This window comes from Cucumis sativus, chromosome 1 (assembly GCF_000004075.3).
Source record: "Cucumis sativus cultivar 9930 chromosome 1, Cucumber_9930_V3, whole genome shotgun sequence".
NCBI lineage: Eukaryota > Viridiplantae > Streptophyta > Magnoliopsida > Cucurbitales > Cucurbitaceae > Cucumis > Cucumis sativus.
The window spans coordinates 1,678,350-1,694,255 of record NC_026655.2 but is presented as its reverse complement, the minus strand read 5'-3'; the positions used below and the strand labels follow the sequence as shown (position 1 = coordinate 1,694,255).

Sequence of the window (15,906 nt, the reverse complement as noted above, 5' to 3'; positions counted from 1 at the left end):
ATTTAACATTTCTTAAAAAAAAAAAAAAAAAATTGAATGATGGGTCTAAGTTACAAAAGCATTCGTTACAAAACTACAAGTGGAACAAGCAACATCATTAAGTTGCAAGTTCAAACAATGGGTATGATCATCGTGATTGAGCAACAAAATTGGATCATGCATGTGGTCACAGCACTTATTTTCTTGCCAGTGAAGTCCAACGAATGCAATTAGCCGGGACTGATCTTTTTTGTTGCAGCTGGGATTGAGCCGCCAAATCTGTGACTGCAAAATACATATAAATTACAAAACCAATCTATGGATGATTAATATACAACAATGTGGAGTGATGAGAAGTGCTTGAAGAATGTGAACTACAGGAAGTTTGTTCTCTAAGCTCCTGTGGATTCTCCAGGTCCCTCTATATTATTATTATTATTGACTAAGCAGTCGTCTTTGGAGTAAGCACTTCCAGGAACCTTCACTAAGATTAGCTGATCATCAATTACACTCTCTTGCTCATCATGCACTTGCTTCTGTAATTTGTTTCCAGACTAATCAGTTAGTTTATAAGATAAGATATTACCTCTTTAATTTGATAAGGTAAATTTTGTTGGAACTAAACTATGTCGACAACTTATACAAGCACAAACCTGAATGTCCGTATCTATCCTTCCAGTATTTCCACCTTTCTTGATATCGATGATAGCATCTTTAAGTTGTTTCTTAGCTTTGAGCCGAACTAATCGTCGTTCCGCACGTTGTTCAGCAGTAACATCAAAATGGCATGCCACACAAAGGGTTCTCATATTCTCTAGCCTGCATTCACCTTTAGCGGCAAACATATCCCAGGTTAATCAGTCAACATGAATTCAGTTTCTAGTAAACGACCAAATAGAAAGCTAGATTATTGCAAACTATTTGGTGATTCAAATGGTTTGGTCATTGTAAAACTATAGCATCCTGAAATTATTCCTGGGCTCGAAACACAAGGTAGGCGATCAAGATAGTCCAGAGCACGGCAATAAAACTTCTGGGGGCCCAAAAACAATGTTCGTGAGGAAGAGGGACAGTTAGTGATTAGGAGTTATGATCTATGAGTTGAATTCTCGTCCTTAAAAGTTCAAAACTCAATCTATGTACTCTTCTAAGGAACGACTTCAAAATAATATTTTTCATTCTAATTACAATAACTGGATCATTAGGGGCATATTAGTAATTAGATAGTAAGGTTGTAAGGGATTTTAGTTATAAATAGTGGGAGTGAATCGAGAGAAAGGCAGTGAAGAATTTGGTAGTAATTTTGTATGAGAAATATTGGGAGAGGGAAACCTTTTGAGAGGTTGAAAGGCTATGGTATATCGTAGTTTCTTCATTGATATTGCAATATAATCTATTTTTTAGTGGTCTTTCTTTGTTCTTTGTGGTCTTGGGTATTCTTGTTAGGAGGTATCCTAAAACATACATCTTCTTGTTTCTCTTTGCCTTCACCTCTTTAGTCTCACTTGAGTCCACAGTAGTATCAACACCTCTTGTTTCTCCACATGCATTTCAATTCTAGAAATGCCACTACGATATGTAGACATGGGTATCTCGCTCTTAGTTGTTAAACTGCAAATATCCATGGATTATATTAAATCATAGAGCTGAGGTTAGAAGAGGCATTTGGACCCTCTCAGAATATAATTATCAATAATGTTCTGGTCACTTTGTCTACTGATATTGAGATATTTAATCGGTAAGCTTAGAGATGAGCATGTTGGGAATTAAATTGGCCGTATAACTTTTAAACTTAAAATAGAAGCGCATATACCATATCTAACACATAAATTTTTAGGTTGAATGTTCCATACCTCCACCTCGGTAAACAGGAACAATGTGGTCAGCATGCCACGCGTTGCCCTCAGTTGGATTGTTAACAATCTTCTCGAGCCTTCAAAACGAGAAGAGATAATTTCAGAACTCAGAAAATAGGAACCAGTCCTTGTTTACTGCAAACACGTCTACCTAATTACTTGAAACTGTAAGCATTCACAATTTACCGAACACAAACATATTTGCTCATGTATTGACAAGAAAAAGGAAAGCATATAATGGCAATCTGGCCTTTTTTTTGTTTTAAAAAAAAGGAAACCTAACACTTCATTGATAAAACGAGACTAAGCTCAAAATACAAGGAAAAAGAATATCCAAAAGATGACATATAAAACATCTAAAAACCATAAGAAAAACATCCAAAAACCAACGATTAAACAGAAAAAATAAATATATCTTGCCAACCTCGCCTATGCAAACCAACATCAACAATTCAATTAATTGGAAGACTTACAATTTTTTCCGGCTTGCCAAATTAGGTGCTACTTTCTCAATATAATCGCGCCGCATGTCCAAGGTCAATGGCTGTATGTGCTTTACGAGCTTATGACAGTCCAAACGACAATTTGAGCAGACACCATGCTCCATTTGAAACAATTCCTGGTATTTCAAGCATTTAATAGCAGATATAGTCAAACAATAATCATAAAAATATAAAGAAAATGGCAAACAGATGGTAAATTATAAACTATATACTCCCACTTTACATGTATCTACTTTTAAAAAAAAAATGCCGATAGGAGCATGATTGAGAATATTCAGAATTGAAAAAAAAAAAAAAAACTCATGATGAAAGTTGGACTTCAAAAAATTATGACCCACTTCCCTTTGTCACTCCAATTCGTTGAAAAGAAAATTTTCAGAAATGCTTCAGTAAACTAGAAATCATCATTTTTTAAGTGCAATCTGCTGTCAAGCCTCAATTCAAGATTTAAAAAAATGGCTCGCCAAATTATCACTTGGAAAGTTTAACAAGATTTAAAAAAAAGGAAAAGAAAAGAAATAATTCGTATCATATATGTTGTTAGTTATTATAAGTCAGATGACCTAGCAAGAGGGTTCTTGTGCATGTTGGTACAGCAGAGGCCCGAGGTGTTGTCAGGCTTCAATACATGCGACTTGCAATTTGCACAAACACTTGTCTTACATTTGATCAGCATGCCAACCGACATTCTACTACACTACTACATGCATAACTTAAAATGTATAATATTGATGGAAAAAACGTGAATAATTGATACTCTCACCCGACGGAGGGATGTGGTACTAATCCTAACACGGTATTCTTCATAACATCCAAGATTACAGAAAAGATCTTCCAAATATTCAGGTGCCTTTGCATTGATGCCCCTGTAAGTCGAGGAAACAAATCACGTTTGATCAAAGAATTTAAGACTTACAAAAACAAAGAAATGAACTTACTGGCATGGTGTTTGACACAGTTTACAAAGAGGTTCCTCTGTCAGTGTCCAACCCTGAGCATACTCCTTCTTCCTTTTCCCAAAGCCACATCCTAATTGGACCAGTTTCCATACGGCAGAAGATGGTAATGGTCGGCTAATGTCATCAAGTGGTGTTGTGCGCCGCAAACTTTTACCCTTCAACACACCCTGCACAGAGAGATGCAATTGTCAATGTTGATACTGTAGAGATGGACTCGTCCATTCCTAACTAAAACATTGATACTTACTAGTTAGCTATAGCGTATAAGAAAAAAAAAATCCAACAAATCATAGTATCACAAGGCCATAAGAGCTATTAAATCAAGGGCTATGGATTAGGCACCTCAATATACTACTTGTGATACTCATTGTATCACAAGTACACTAGAGCCATGGATAATAATATAAATGATAAATTAACTCTAAAATTTTTATAGAATAAAATATTTGTATTCCAATAAATCTCCTTCTACAGGAGAAAAGTCAACAAATAAAAGGAAACAAACAGATTAAGAATGAAAAATAATTAATGATTACACGTGAATGTGATGAACATATTTATAACCGATATAAGCAGCAGCGCATTTAAGCTGGCTAAACTATATGGATGGGAGTAGGCATACATTGAACACATTTTGAACTAGGAAAAATCGTGCTAAAGTTATATTCAACATACAGCAGCGTTGTGGTTGATGTTTTCCTTCAAGTAGCACAGCTCAATATCTAAAGGAAGCTGCAGTGCCTTTCCATGTAACTTTCTTTGCTCAATGGGTCTCAACTTACGCCATTCACCTAGAAATTCTTGAAGAGCATGTTTGTAGAGTGTAGTGTCCAAATTGAAATCTGTTTTTTGACAATCATCGACAGAACAGTTCATCAATTCAACTTCTTCTGGTCGGAAATTCAGAAACAGCGGCCTTGGTCGTAAGTCTATCCCAGGAATGCATGCATACAAGTGGACCCTTCCTGTGTACTGACTAACCTGAAAATGAAGGTACATCATTTTGCTATCAGGTGTCTAAGCAATATCTAATGCAGCAAAAATAAAAAAGGGAAGCAGCTAATAGATTGAATTAACAGCTTGTCAAACCGTTAAATGGAACGGTGAATCTACCTGAGGACATAACTATGTTCAGTTTACATTGAAAGATCAACACCATGAACAGAACATTGGCCACATTGAAGAGAGCAATACAAATCAACGACTAGAATGAACTTTATTTTAAATAAGAAAAGAAACTACGAGATAAGAATTCAGGAAATCAAGCATAATGGTAGTTCCTAAATGCAAACATAAATAGAAATGTCTTTGTCAGCTAAGTTTGGCCCGTTTGAGAAGAAAAGAACCAAAAATGTAGCTTGTGTGTAGCTTCGGGCTCTTTTATTTTCTTTAGAATTCCCTCACGTGTACACTTCTTTGATGTTCTCTTAACATTAGTAAAGTTACCGTGTGGTAACTGTTGTAGCCTTAAGTTGTAATTTGGCTCAGAATATAAGCTGAACCGCACTCTTTACTGAATAGATTTGAAGTATTTTTTTAAAGTTTAATTTTCTCCCAACCTGGCTTCATCAACCAACCTATGGAATAGGAAACTTTTCTTAATGGAACTTCTAAGGAAACATAGCACAGCTCCCCCTCCCTTGGAAAGGCATTTCTATGGTTAAATATCAACAAATTTTTAAGCCGAGTAATCAACATGAACAAATTTTGAGCAGTTTTACTTATTGAATAGAACATCCAGGTTATCCAAAATAAACATTATTAAACACTACAAAAGTACCTCAAACCGCAGAATCTGAACATGATTCAGGGAATTTTTTTCAGGCTCAATGATCAGATGGGGTTCACCATTATGAACCATTGACGCACCAGAGCCTAAATTCTCTTCCTGCATTCCATTAACACACGGACATTGAAGATTAGAAATACAAATGTCTTGAGAATTCTCATAAATGCTCTACCTTCTGCGCTTGATCACTCTCTCCACATTGCTCATCCATTTGAGGGCTGGAAGCTCTTTCAGGACTTCTGGTGTCAACTTCGGTAACATTCTCTTCTGATTTTCCCATTGAGAGCAAATCTTTGTTTAGGAGCACAGATAACATTTCATCCTGTCATAATAAGTATATTTAAATTGATATATCAGAAACACAAACACCGCAACAGAAGCTAAACTGAATATTCAAAATAAATTTGTTGAATATTAGACACTGAAACATGCAAGTATATGCTTTTTCCTCTAACTCTGACAAATTACCTTAATAGCTATTTGATCTGTTTCAGTTTGAGTTGTATTGTCAATGTCGTCATTTTGATCAGATGGATAATCAATATTGGCATTCAACTCATCTTTCACTTCAACCTCCAAAGAGACATGGCCTTGAGCTCTCGTTCCTTTCGAGCAGAGTTCAATACATGCTGAGTTCATATCACTCTCAGAACTTGCACCACTTCTGCCACATGCTTCTAGATAAGAAATGTGTTCTACCTATCCATTGTCATAAAATGACATTTCATAGCAGGTTTTGACTTTATGACCAGAATGCTTAAAAGATAATAAATGAACAAAACCAAGAAAAGGGATATATTCTACACTTTTTTTCTTCACATTTTTTTTAAAAAGTTTTGAAACCATTTGATTGAATTGAAGGTAAGGAAATAACAGAAGAGAGCCAAGGGAGTCAAGAAAACACCGTCCAAGTGGCATATATAAACACGTTGGAATAATTACAAAGAAGAAAGACACAAAAAGAAAGCAGAATAAAAAATAGAGTTGCAAATGATGGCATCCGTGAAAATACTTATATAAAAATGTCAAGAATACCAACGAAGCTACATAACTGTTGAATAATAGGTTCACTAAGAGCCTTTATCTTACAAAACAACCCACTGGCCACACTTTCTACACAGTTGCCTTTATTCATATGATATGTAATGCAAATCTCAGCAGAAAATTATAATTTCTCGAGGTGAAGGTAAAAAAAGGAAGCAATGACCTGAAATTTAAAACATATATATAAAACATGATTCATCATATAATGTAAAGATATAACAATATTCACCGCTATTTCTTGAATTGCATCATATTTTCCATCAGTGGTCGAGGTAATCCGGCGCAAACTCTTGTTCAAGTTTTGCCAATGAGACTCATCTGATGTATCCTGTGTAACATAAAATAATTAGCAAAAACATTCATATAATTCTCGGGGAAAATTGTAAACATATTATGTAAACATAATGAAAACCTTAGCACAGAAAATGTATATGTTGACTGCCTTGGTCTGCCCTCGCCTGTGAGATCTATCCTCAGCCTTCAGGTCAAGAAAAACATGCACATCGTGAATGACTAGATTTCAAGAAGTTGAGAGGAGACTCAAAAGTACCATGTCAGGAGACGTGGTTATCCTCTCCTTTACTCACTATTGGAGACTTAAGAGACATGTTCGTAGGTGATAAGTGCCATGTCAAGAGAGGGAGGGATGGAGAGACAGGTAATTTTATTCCTAGAGGGTTCATACCTTATCTCCCTTCTCCTAGTACTTTCTAATGCATAATTTATGTATGGTTACTTATTTTTTAAAAAATAGCATTTGCCAAAGACAGGAATATAAAAATGATTTTGATGAAAGTAATTTCTTTTACCAATGTTAAGCAGAAGGATAAGTAAGCAGACCTGAAGCATCAACGACGGTGACTGAGGCAATTCCAAAAACACGACATTTTGAGCTGAAGAGAAATCAAGTCCAACTCCACCAGCAGTAATACCTATTATAGCAATTTTAACCTGATGCATGGAGAAAATTATCGTAGCCAATATGAGCGGCATAGCTAACCATGTGGATGCACAATTCATCCTCAATACGATAACACTACAGTTTCTTAATGACATAAACTGGTTTCCTTTGGATAGTAAAACAAAGCTTTACTTTAATCAAGATAAAGACCGATGAAAGTCAAAAGACAAAAAGTGGGGCCTACTCAATTATCTGTTCTTTCATTTTGCAGAACTTTTAAATTATTTTTCCCTTGTACCCTTTTTCTTTTTCAGCTAGAAATGGCTATTTTTCTCCAACACACTCCCTACTTTAAAAAACCATTGATAAAGACAATGAAAAATCAAAGATTGTAATTACAAATTGAGCCCAGATTCATGTATTAGCAAATAAAATACAATACATTTTTATAAAACAAATAAAAATAAAAAGGCCCTACTTACTCTTCAATGAAAATTAAACCATTTGGTTATCCAAAGACAATTTCACTTTTATGTTGAAAACAAGTATTAATGTGAATAGAGTAAATTCATGTTTGGCAAAGACTTGTACCAAATATGATTCTAGCAATTTTTCCTCGTTCTTCATAGGATTAATCAAGCAAATTTTTTTAGAACATCGCTTCATCATTTTCTTTGTTTTTGAGTTCAATAGTTCAAGAATAAAAGAATTATTAAAAAAATGATTTTTTTTAGAAAAGGAAAGCTGCTTTCCCGTAAAGTCTGGAAGCATTGTTCACCTCCTCTTCCTCCATTTCACAAAACTCAAAAGTTTAAGAAATTATCTTACGTTTTATTTATTGATAAGAAATAAAATAAACTTTAGTTTAACATTCTACCAAAGACATTTTACTTTCTGTGCATTTAAAGTTTATGGCCAAAATTAGTTTTTCCAATTTCAAAGTTATAATTCTAACTGCGACGCAGTGCAAATTCAGTTCAAGAAATACATTCTTCCTTTTATCCTTGTTTTCACAAGCCATGAGCCCCTTGTTTCTTTTTCTTATATAATAATAAACAATTGGAAAAAAAATGATATCATGACGTTGATTCAACTATTCCTATATGCAGGTTGCATTAATCCCCATTTTTTAGTATTCTAACAGTTAGCAATTGATTCACTGGCTATATGAGATAAGCACGTCTGTGTAAACAATGAACGTGAAGGTTACACAAGAATTGTATCAAACCTCAGCTGATGACTGGAATAACAGTACTGCAGATTGTCTGTCTCGAGCAAGGGTTGTGCCATCAATGCGAACAAATTGTATTCCCTTTTCACACATAAGTTCCTAAGCAAATGGCAGAAAGAATAAAAGCCACAGATAGCAGATGTGCGCAAAGCCGTATGCCACTAGATGCCAGTGTGGACTTAAACATTTGGTAAAGCAACTAAAAAAATTGAAGCTGTGATTTGACGAAATCTGTTGTTTTTATCCAAAAATATAAAGAAGATAAAAAGCATTTTCAGGAAGAAGTAACCACGTACAAACAAAAAATTAAAAGAAAGTTTCTGGAGCAACTACATCAATTACTATTCAGAAAGGCATAAACATATGGCAAAGCTTCATTAACATCTTAGACCTTCAGTAAACAGCATTGTAAGTTCTCTATAAGTTGCACCTTACAGTCTAGTGAACATTTGTCCAATTTGTGGTATTTGCAAACAAAAACTTCAAATGAGCAAAAAGTTTGAATAAGAAACTAGCAACTTTTGAGCAACAAAAATGTTCTAGAAGAAACTAAAGAGAATCTCACTTGTAATCCATCCAGAACTTTATGATGATGAGCAAAAATGATCATTTTCTGGGAATCCGTCTTCAAATCCAAGTCCATCAAACCATCTGATTCAGAAATAATTGGATGAATAGAAAACCATTCACGAAAACCAGATAGCTTTGCAATACCCAGTTCCTGAAACGAGAGTTTCCCAATTCCACAATCTCCACCATCTGAAAAATAGTGGGAAATAAGTCAAAGAAAAAAGATGGGAAGTTCAAAAAGTAGCTGAAATTGTGCTCTTTCAGAGTCTTTCATCCCTTCTGCATTTCCTTCCAAAAGACCAACAAAATAATAGACAAGAAATACCAAACTGAAAACTACTCTCAAACAATAATAATATAAGAACAATAACAGAATTGATGTCCATTAGTAGGTAGACGAGAATGTAATTCTTAATTAGTAAAGAATAAAAAAGTATTTATTGAGCTATATCTTAAACTATGCAACTTAAGAGACCTGTTAAAAGTAAGGAAAGAACAACGGACATAAAAACCAAATATTGTCAACTAATATTTATACATAAATATGTATAAATACTAAATAGTAGAAACGCCAACAATCGGATGAGATGGTGAAAAATTAGAACAAATGTGATTGAGAAAATACTAAATCGAATAGTTACAAATATTAGATTGACTTCTTGTCATGTACTAATACACATACAGCAAAGTAGTATGCCTAAAGATATCATCGCAGGCTACAAAAAGACCACAAACAACAGATAAAATATAAATTCATGCTTACCATCGGTTTCCTCCCCACAAATATTGTGAGAGCTGTTTTCAGCGGCATTTCTGTCATGGCCACAATTGATCACCTCCCTAGTAGCTGCCTTTGCTCCAATTATATCAGAACTTTTCAACAACAATCTTATGATCTGTCTACGTTTGGGTGGTAGTTGAGCCAACACGTGCACTTTCAAACGTCTTATCTACAATGGAAACAGTATAAATTAACTAATCAAGAGTGGCACAACAAATTGGACAATAGTGGAATTGGGAAACTCTCGTTTACTTCAGGTCAAAGAATTATTATGGATTTAAGCAAAGAAAAAAGATGGGCATGAAGCACGATTACTTTATAGGATTTAAGGGAATATGAATTATTACTCTAATCCCAATCCTAATAAGCACAGTCCAGCGTCCTCAAACAAAATATTTCCCCAATTTAAAACCATAGTATTCTTAAGAGAAAATATTGCTCCAACAATATGACAAATTTGTGTCTCAGGCACAACGAGAAACTCATTTTTGCAAAGCACCACATTCCAGTGTCCTCAAACATAAGTAATAGAGAGAATGAGCGCACACCATAACAGTTTGCTTGAGCAGCACATTCAACTCATTTAATCGAATGCCTTTCGAGAAGTCCTGCAGCAGAAATTCCATCTAAGCTTAAACTTCGTAGCCTTGAAATGAAACACAAAAATTACTTGTAAATAAACGCCAGGACAAGGTGGAAATATAAAACTACAAGGTGGAAATATAAAACTATTAGATAACATAGAGTTCTATCTCAAAACTAATTAACAATAAAAGGTAGCCCATGTATCTTATAAACATTTTGAGGTTCCACGATTTTAAAATATAGGATTCTCAACATGTCCCCTCAAGATGGTGCCTTTTTTAATTCAACATTCTTGGATTGAACCCAAAATTTTTATTTTTCCATTGAATGCCCAAGCGGTCATTCATAGGCTCTATTACCATGTAAGATAACATGTGATTCCATCTTAAAATCAACTGGCAATGGGAGTTGTCTATTTGTATCTTATAAACATTTGAAGTTCCTTGATTTTTCCAATTCTCAACAAAAACAAAATTCACGATAGTTAAACTTCTTGTATTATCCCAAAGAGCAACAACAATTTTAGTTTTTTCTCTCTTTTCTATCCTCCTTTCCCTCTTTTTTTTTTTTTATAAGAAACAAGTATATTCATATAACAAAATAGAAAATAGAACAACCTAAGGGCGAGGGACAAGAGGGCCCTCCCCGGAAGAAGCTAAGGAACTAAGAAATGATAGCCTTCCAATTGTTGAAAATCATTGAAAGGCTATAATTACAAAAGTGTTTGGTGTAATTCGTACTCCACCAAGAAGCTGTGTGTTGTACCACGGTACAAAAAGAATCAAAAGAATTATATCTATCTTCAAAAATTCTACTATTCCTCCTTTCCCTCTTTATTCACAATTTTTAGACAACACCCCATTCGGATTCAAAACTTTAAAAATTAGGAAGATAGTATGCTCTTCAACAAGAATTGCAAGTCCAACTAGTACCTTAAAAGTTTTTCCCTGAGAAGTAGAGACAAATTTGACAGCACAGTAAGTTTTTGCAAACTCATACTTGGTCTTTCCAAGCAAACCAGGCCTACGATAAATACACAATTGAGCAAATGAAATTCTGAAAGAATAGATTGTTAGAAATAGAACAAGTCATCCAGTTCAAATCTAAGATGTAAAGGTTGAAGAGAACTTGCCATAGCATGTTTATCTGATGAAAAATGTCATATGGCCTAAGATCACCTAGGAAAATTTAAAGTGAGATGTTATAATGAATAGAAATTAAAAAGAAAGATACAAGATATAGTATGATAGACATATCTTCAGTGAGAAAAAAACACCATCCTCAAAAGATACTAAAAGAATTCACTCTAAGAAAGCAACAATGCAACCTTGATAAAGAAGGAGTTCCAGATAGAAGAATAATATGCTGGACCTTTGTTGCTAAATCAAGAACAGCCTTTATCTGTGCAAAAACACAAGAGGTTACAACACATTTCCCTATGCAAGCTTATAAATCCTTATTCTGAAACTAAAAACCAGGATTTTTTATAAACGAAAATACAGAAAAGGAAGAGATTTCAATCAAGCTAAATAGTATATATAGAATACTTTAAAAAATAAATAAATAACTGAGTTCGAAGCCCAAAAAGAAACATGAAATTTAATAAATTGATACGATCCCTTTTTAACCCTCTAAAAACTCGACTGTTCCTTTCTCCCCAAAGATTCCATATGATAGCACAAACGCCAGCAAATAACAAGAAACAATCCTTCTCACAGAAAAGTGGATGGAGGAGGAACTCATCGATCATAACACTAATATTCCTTTGACGGGCAAACACACAACCATATGTCTGGAAGTAAAATTAATATGATTAAGTCATCATTTCATTGAAAAATACCTCCTTAGAGTCAATATGGGTTATTTAGTTAGTATGTTGCAACTAGCAAGCAATCACTTCAAAATAAACCAATTAACAATAGAAAGAAATTTCTATCAACTGAAAGAAAAAGAGAGCATCCAACAAAAAACCAAAAATAAATACCTCTTCTGGTTCAGATGATTTCTTGGCACATCTTACATGATGAGATTCATCAACAATCAGTAAAGACCATTTCTGTTGAAAAATGCTCTTACGCAAACGCTGAAGCATCGTATATGATATAACCACAATTTTTGGGAACTTTGATAAGTGGCAAGGATTGTCCAAATGACCAAAAACTGGAAAAGAATAAATTGCTTAAGTTGAAAGGAAAAGAAAGTATTCACACTATACATGAACAGTAATAATGTGAAAAGAAACTTATTATAGCAAATAAGAGAATCAATGGTACAATGACATTTATAAGAAACGTGAAACTTTTCATTCAAATGAAATGGATCATCAAAAATATTAGGGAGATAACGCATTGCCTCCATAAATGAGAGAAATACAATGAATTCCAATCTAAATTAGCATTAACGGTGCAGTAAAAAGGAAAAAGAAAACCAGAGTAAGGCACGCTAACTAGGTCATATACTTGCCAATCTCCATAAATTGTAGAAGTCACAAGTTCTGATTGCCCATGCAAACTATAAATTAGATTGTTACATAAATAAATGGTACCTAAAATTCCTATAAGAAAATAATAAATGGTACCTAAAATTCCTATAAAAAAGTAATAAATGGTACCTAAAATTGAATTCAATCTATGTTTGGGGAACTATAGCTAGAAAGACTAACCAATAAATCTCTTAACATATAACGAAGGTAATATAGTCTTAAGTGGAATTCAATCGTACAGCGATGGATCTCTCTCGAAAGTTTTTAAAAATCATCAAACAATATTTCCATCTATTAACAAAAGTTGTACAAAGATGTATCTCATTTTGTTATTTTATATTATATCAATAACAGTCAATTGAACCTTTTAAATTAAACCAGAAGAGGGATTATCCGATAAACAAACTTTTCTACCTTGACAAGATTAGTGCATGTTCTGTAAGAACGAAGGGCGTCAAATCTATTTTTAAAAAAATACATTACCAAGATGAATATCCGAAGGCAAACAAAATGGAAGCCAACGCTCTAGTTCTTCTGCCCAGGAAAAACGTAAAACCGCAGGGCAAACAACAAGTATTGAACCCTCTTCATCCATGAGGCAGCAAGCAATTGCAATGGCCTGAAGACAATCATGCCTACAAAGGTCATATATCTTTTTGTGATAGCAGAGACGGTAGATTAACAAGATACTTCCTTGCTTGATATCAAAAATTTTTAAATACAAGGATGGGCTTCATAAGTAAACAAAATTGATATCATGATTTAGCTAAATGCTGCAAACATTTGTGAGTAATGCAAATAATTACAGCACGAATGCAAAAGGATGTACGTGAGCACCGAGAAGTAAACAAAGAAGATGTGTTAGGCCATCCCTTGAAATTCCTTTCAGAGTTGTTTGAGAAAATTTATATATATACACCTTTATATCCGTGTGTCTTGGAGCCAACTCACATGTACACCAACCATTCTCACAGAACAATGGTCTAACCATATTACATTTGGTTGTCAAGGTAACTAAGGGATATTGAATAAGTAGGTGGCCACCATGGCTCGAACTCATTCCAAAATATTTATATCATTCACTAAAAATAATTATTTTTTAAGCAAATGACATAATTTTGTAAACAGGAAAATGTTGTAGTTTAATTAACTAGAGAATTGCTTTAGCAGTTTAAAGGCTAAAACTATCTTGTCCCCACCCCACCCATCCAAAAAAAAGCATATAAATAAAACCTCCTTTTAATTTGAATTCTAACAATTAACCAAAAAGCACTTTGTCACAACACCATCCCAGAAGGCGGTGCTTGGTTAGTGGTTCATGAAATAGCAGAACTTTTTAGGGAGTTCACACATGTACAAGTAACGTACAACACACAACCAAAACCACATGTTAACCACAAAACCAAAAATTTTGAGAGCACACACTAACTGCACAAACTTTGAGAGCTAGCACACACTATACCAAAATCCACTCACTCAAATCCAGTGCCTATAACTTCCAAAAAAACCACAACCTACCATACCCTGCAAAACTTAATTTAAAGGAATTTGACTCTTCAAAGCCCTATGATTTCTGCAACTTTCATCTGATTCTTTTCTCAACAAACCATCATCGTCAAACGATGACCGAGAACTTCAAGCATTTGGAACAAGCAAGCCAAACAACATAAACTTGCTCGGCAGCGACCACATTAAGTACTTAAGTGAGACTACTTAATAATATTTCACTAAATGAAATGAAATGTGAATGTGAACGACTCAGATGGAAACCAGGTACTCATTCCAATGCCAATAAGAACTTTCAACAAGTAAAATTAAGTAATAGAACGAAGGACGTGGCCGTAGCACCTGACTAGAACTAATAGAGAAAAAAAAAAAACTAGACAGATCTGTCAATGAGAAGCGCAGAAGTTTGTTTGTATATAATTTAGTACCTGTAGTGTTTTCCCAAGACCCATTTCATCAGCTATCAAACATCGGCCACCCCTCTGCAGGCCAAATCTTATACCATCAAGTTGGAAAGGTAAGAGCCTATTCAGCAACCGATCTGGTAATTTCTTCATTAATTCCTCGACCTTCTCATCTGACAAATGCTCTGGCCTGCATGGCATCCATCGCCCTGAACTAAATGAATGCGAGAGTCTCTCGACCACGTTAAATGTTGTCCATGGTATCTCTTCAACATCAATGTCCTTGGAGTTCTTTAAACATTTCAATATAGAACAATAATCTCTCAGCTTATAAACACAAGCCTTTCCTCCGCCTATAATTTGTGTGTAGTGAGAATGTGTGACCTGAAAGAATAACAAACGGTCGTCACAATTATAAAGCTACTAGAATTCAACGTTCTAAACACATATTGGTCAAATTCATGATGCAAGTAACTCGGAAATTTAGACATTGTCAAAAGAGAGAGGCATAAGGCGCTAGTAATCAGAATAATGTCAAGCAGGGAAAAATCAAGTTTTCAAATGTGATCCTTAAGGTGTGCAGTGAAAATGGGAAAAACCCGATAAGCCGCGTGATAGAGTAAAGTAAAAGAAATACCCCAGCGAGCTAGACAAGTGCAGAAGGAATCACAAGTTCCCCCATTCAGAAGACATTTAAAAGAAAAGCGCTTACAGAAATTCCAAAACAAAGCCAGTCGCAAAACAAATACATTGATAAGAAAATTCCAAAAATCCATACATTAGATAAACAGTCGCTCAATATCCTGAAGCAATTCTCCTCTCCCGGGTAAAAGCAACCTTCCACGACTTCCGGCGTGATGGAGAACGAGTCAGGGGAGCAAATTTCCAGCCTTACTCGGAACTTTTCAGGCAAATGGGTGTTGTTAACTGTTAAGCTTTTCGATGATTGGATGGTAGTGGAAGCATCAAATTCAGTGGAAAACTTACGACATTTGAAAAGCTTCCATGGCTCATGGTGTTGTAGTTGGCCATTAGAAGATTCAACCAGAGCTTTGCGTTTGGCTATGGCAGCTAATCGGTTTGCTTCAGCTCGCTTTCGCTGCTCCTCAGTGATATCCATAGAAGAAAAATGAGAGTGAATTGATTTAGGGTTCGGACGAAGCCGATGGTGAAGAATGAAGGAAATGGAATTTGAGGGACAAAAGCGCGGGCAAACTCAGACCAACGGACGAACCAATACGAAAGAGTCCGCACGCGCGTCTTTTCGCGCCTGTCCTTACTCGCCTTCGTTTTTTCCTTTCCTTTCTTTTTTTTCT

At 34.8% G+C, this 15,906-nt stretch overlaps 1 protein-coding gene across 4 annotated transcripts; it reads right to left on the bottom strand.

Annotated features, from left to right (window-relative positions):
• Nucleotides 1-14: 14 nt before the first annotated feature.
• Nucleotides 15-15,832, bottom strand: LOC101216304 (DNA annealing helicase and endonuclease ZRANB3). Of its 4 annotated transcripts, XM_031888725.1 has the most exons (25): nucleotides 15,369-15,832; nucleotides 14,615-14,974; nucleotides 13,164-13,299; nucleotides 12,183-12,358; nucleotides 11,526-11,599; nucleotides 11,331-11,366; nucleotides 11,131-11,221; nucleotides 10,162-10,221; nucleotides 9,596-9,782; nucleotides 8,828-9,021; nucleotides 8,260-8,361; nucleotides 6,971-7,081; nucleotides 6,543-6,608; nucleotides 6,360-6,458; nucleotides 5,555-5,785; nucleotides 5,259-5,408; nucleotides 5,078-5,185; nucleotides 3,973-4,278; nucleotides 3,277-3,464; nucleotides 3,102-3,204; nucleotides 2,309-2,454; nucleotides 1,833-1,912; nucleotides 633-808; nucleotides 358-515; nucleotides 15-264 (listed from the first exon to the last, which is right to left on the bottom strand). In XM_031888725.1, the coding sequence occupies exons 1-24, from the start codon at nucleotides 15,708-15,710 to the stop codon at nucleotides 372-374; spliced, it is 3,666 nt and encodes a 1,221-aa protein (XP_031744585.1). In that variant the 5' UTR covers nucleotides 15,711-15,832; the 3' UTR covers nucleotides 15-264; nucleotides 358-371. The 4 variants fall into 4 exon arrangements, with proteins under 4 accessions (XP_031744585.1, XP_031744588.1, XP_011660248.1 ...); XM_031888728.1 differs by having other exon boundaries at nucleotides 16-515; nucleotides 8,260-8,343; XM_011661946.2 differs by having other exon boundaries at nucleotides 16-515; nucleotides 15,369-15,831.
• Nucleotides 15,833-15,906: the final 74 nt, after the last annotated feature.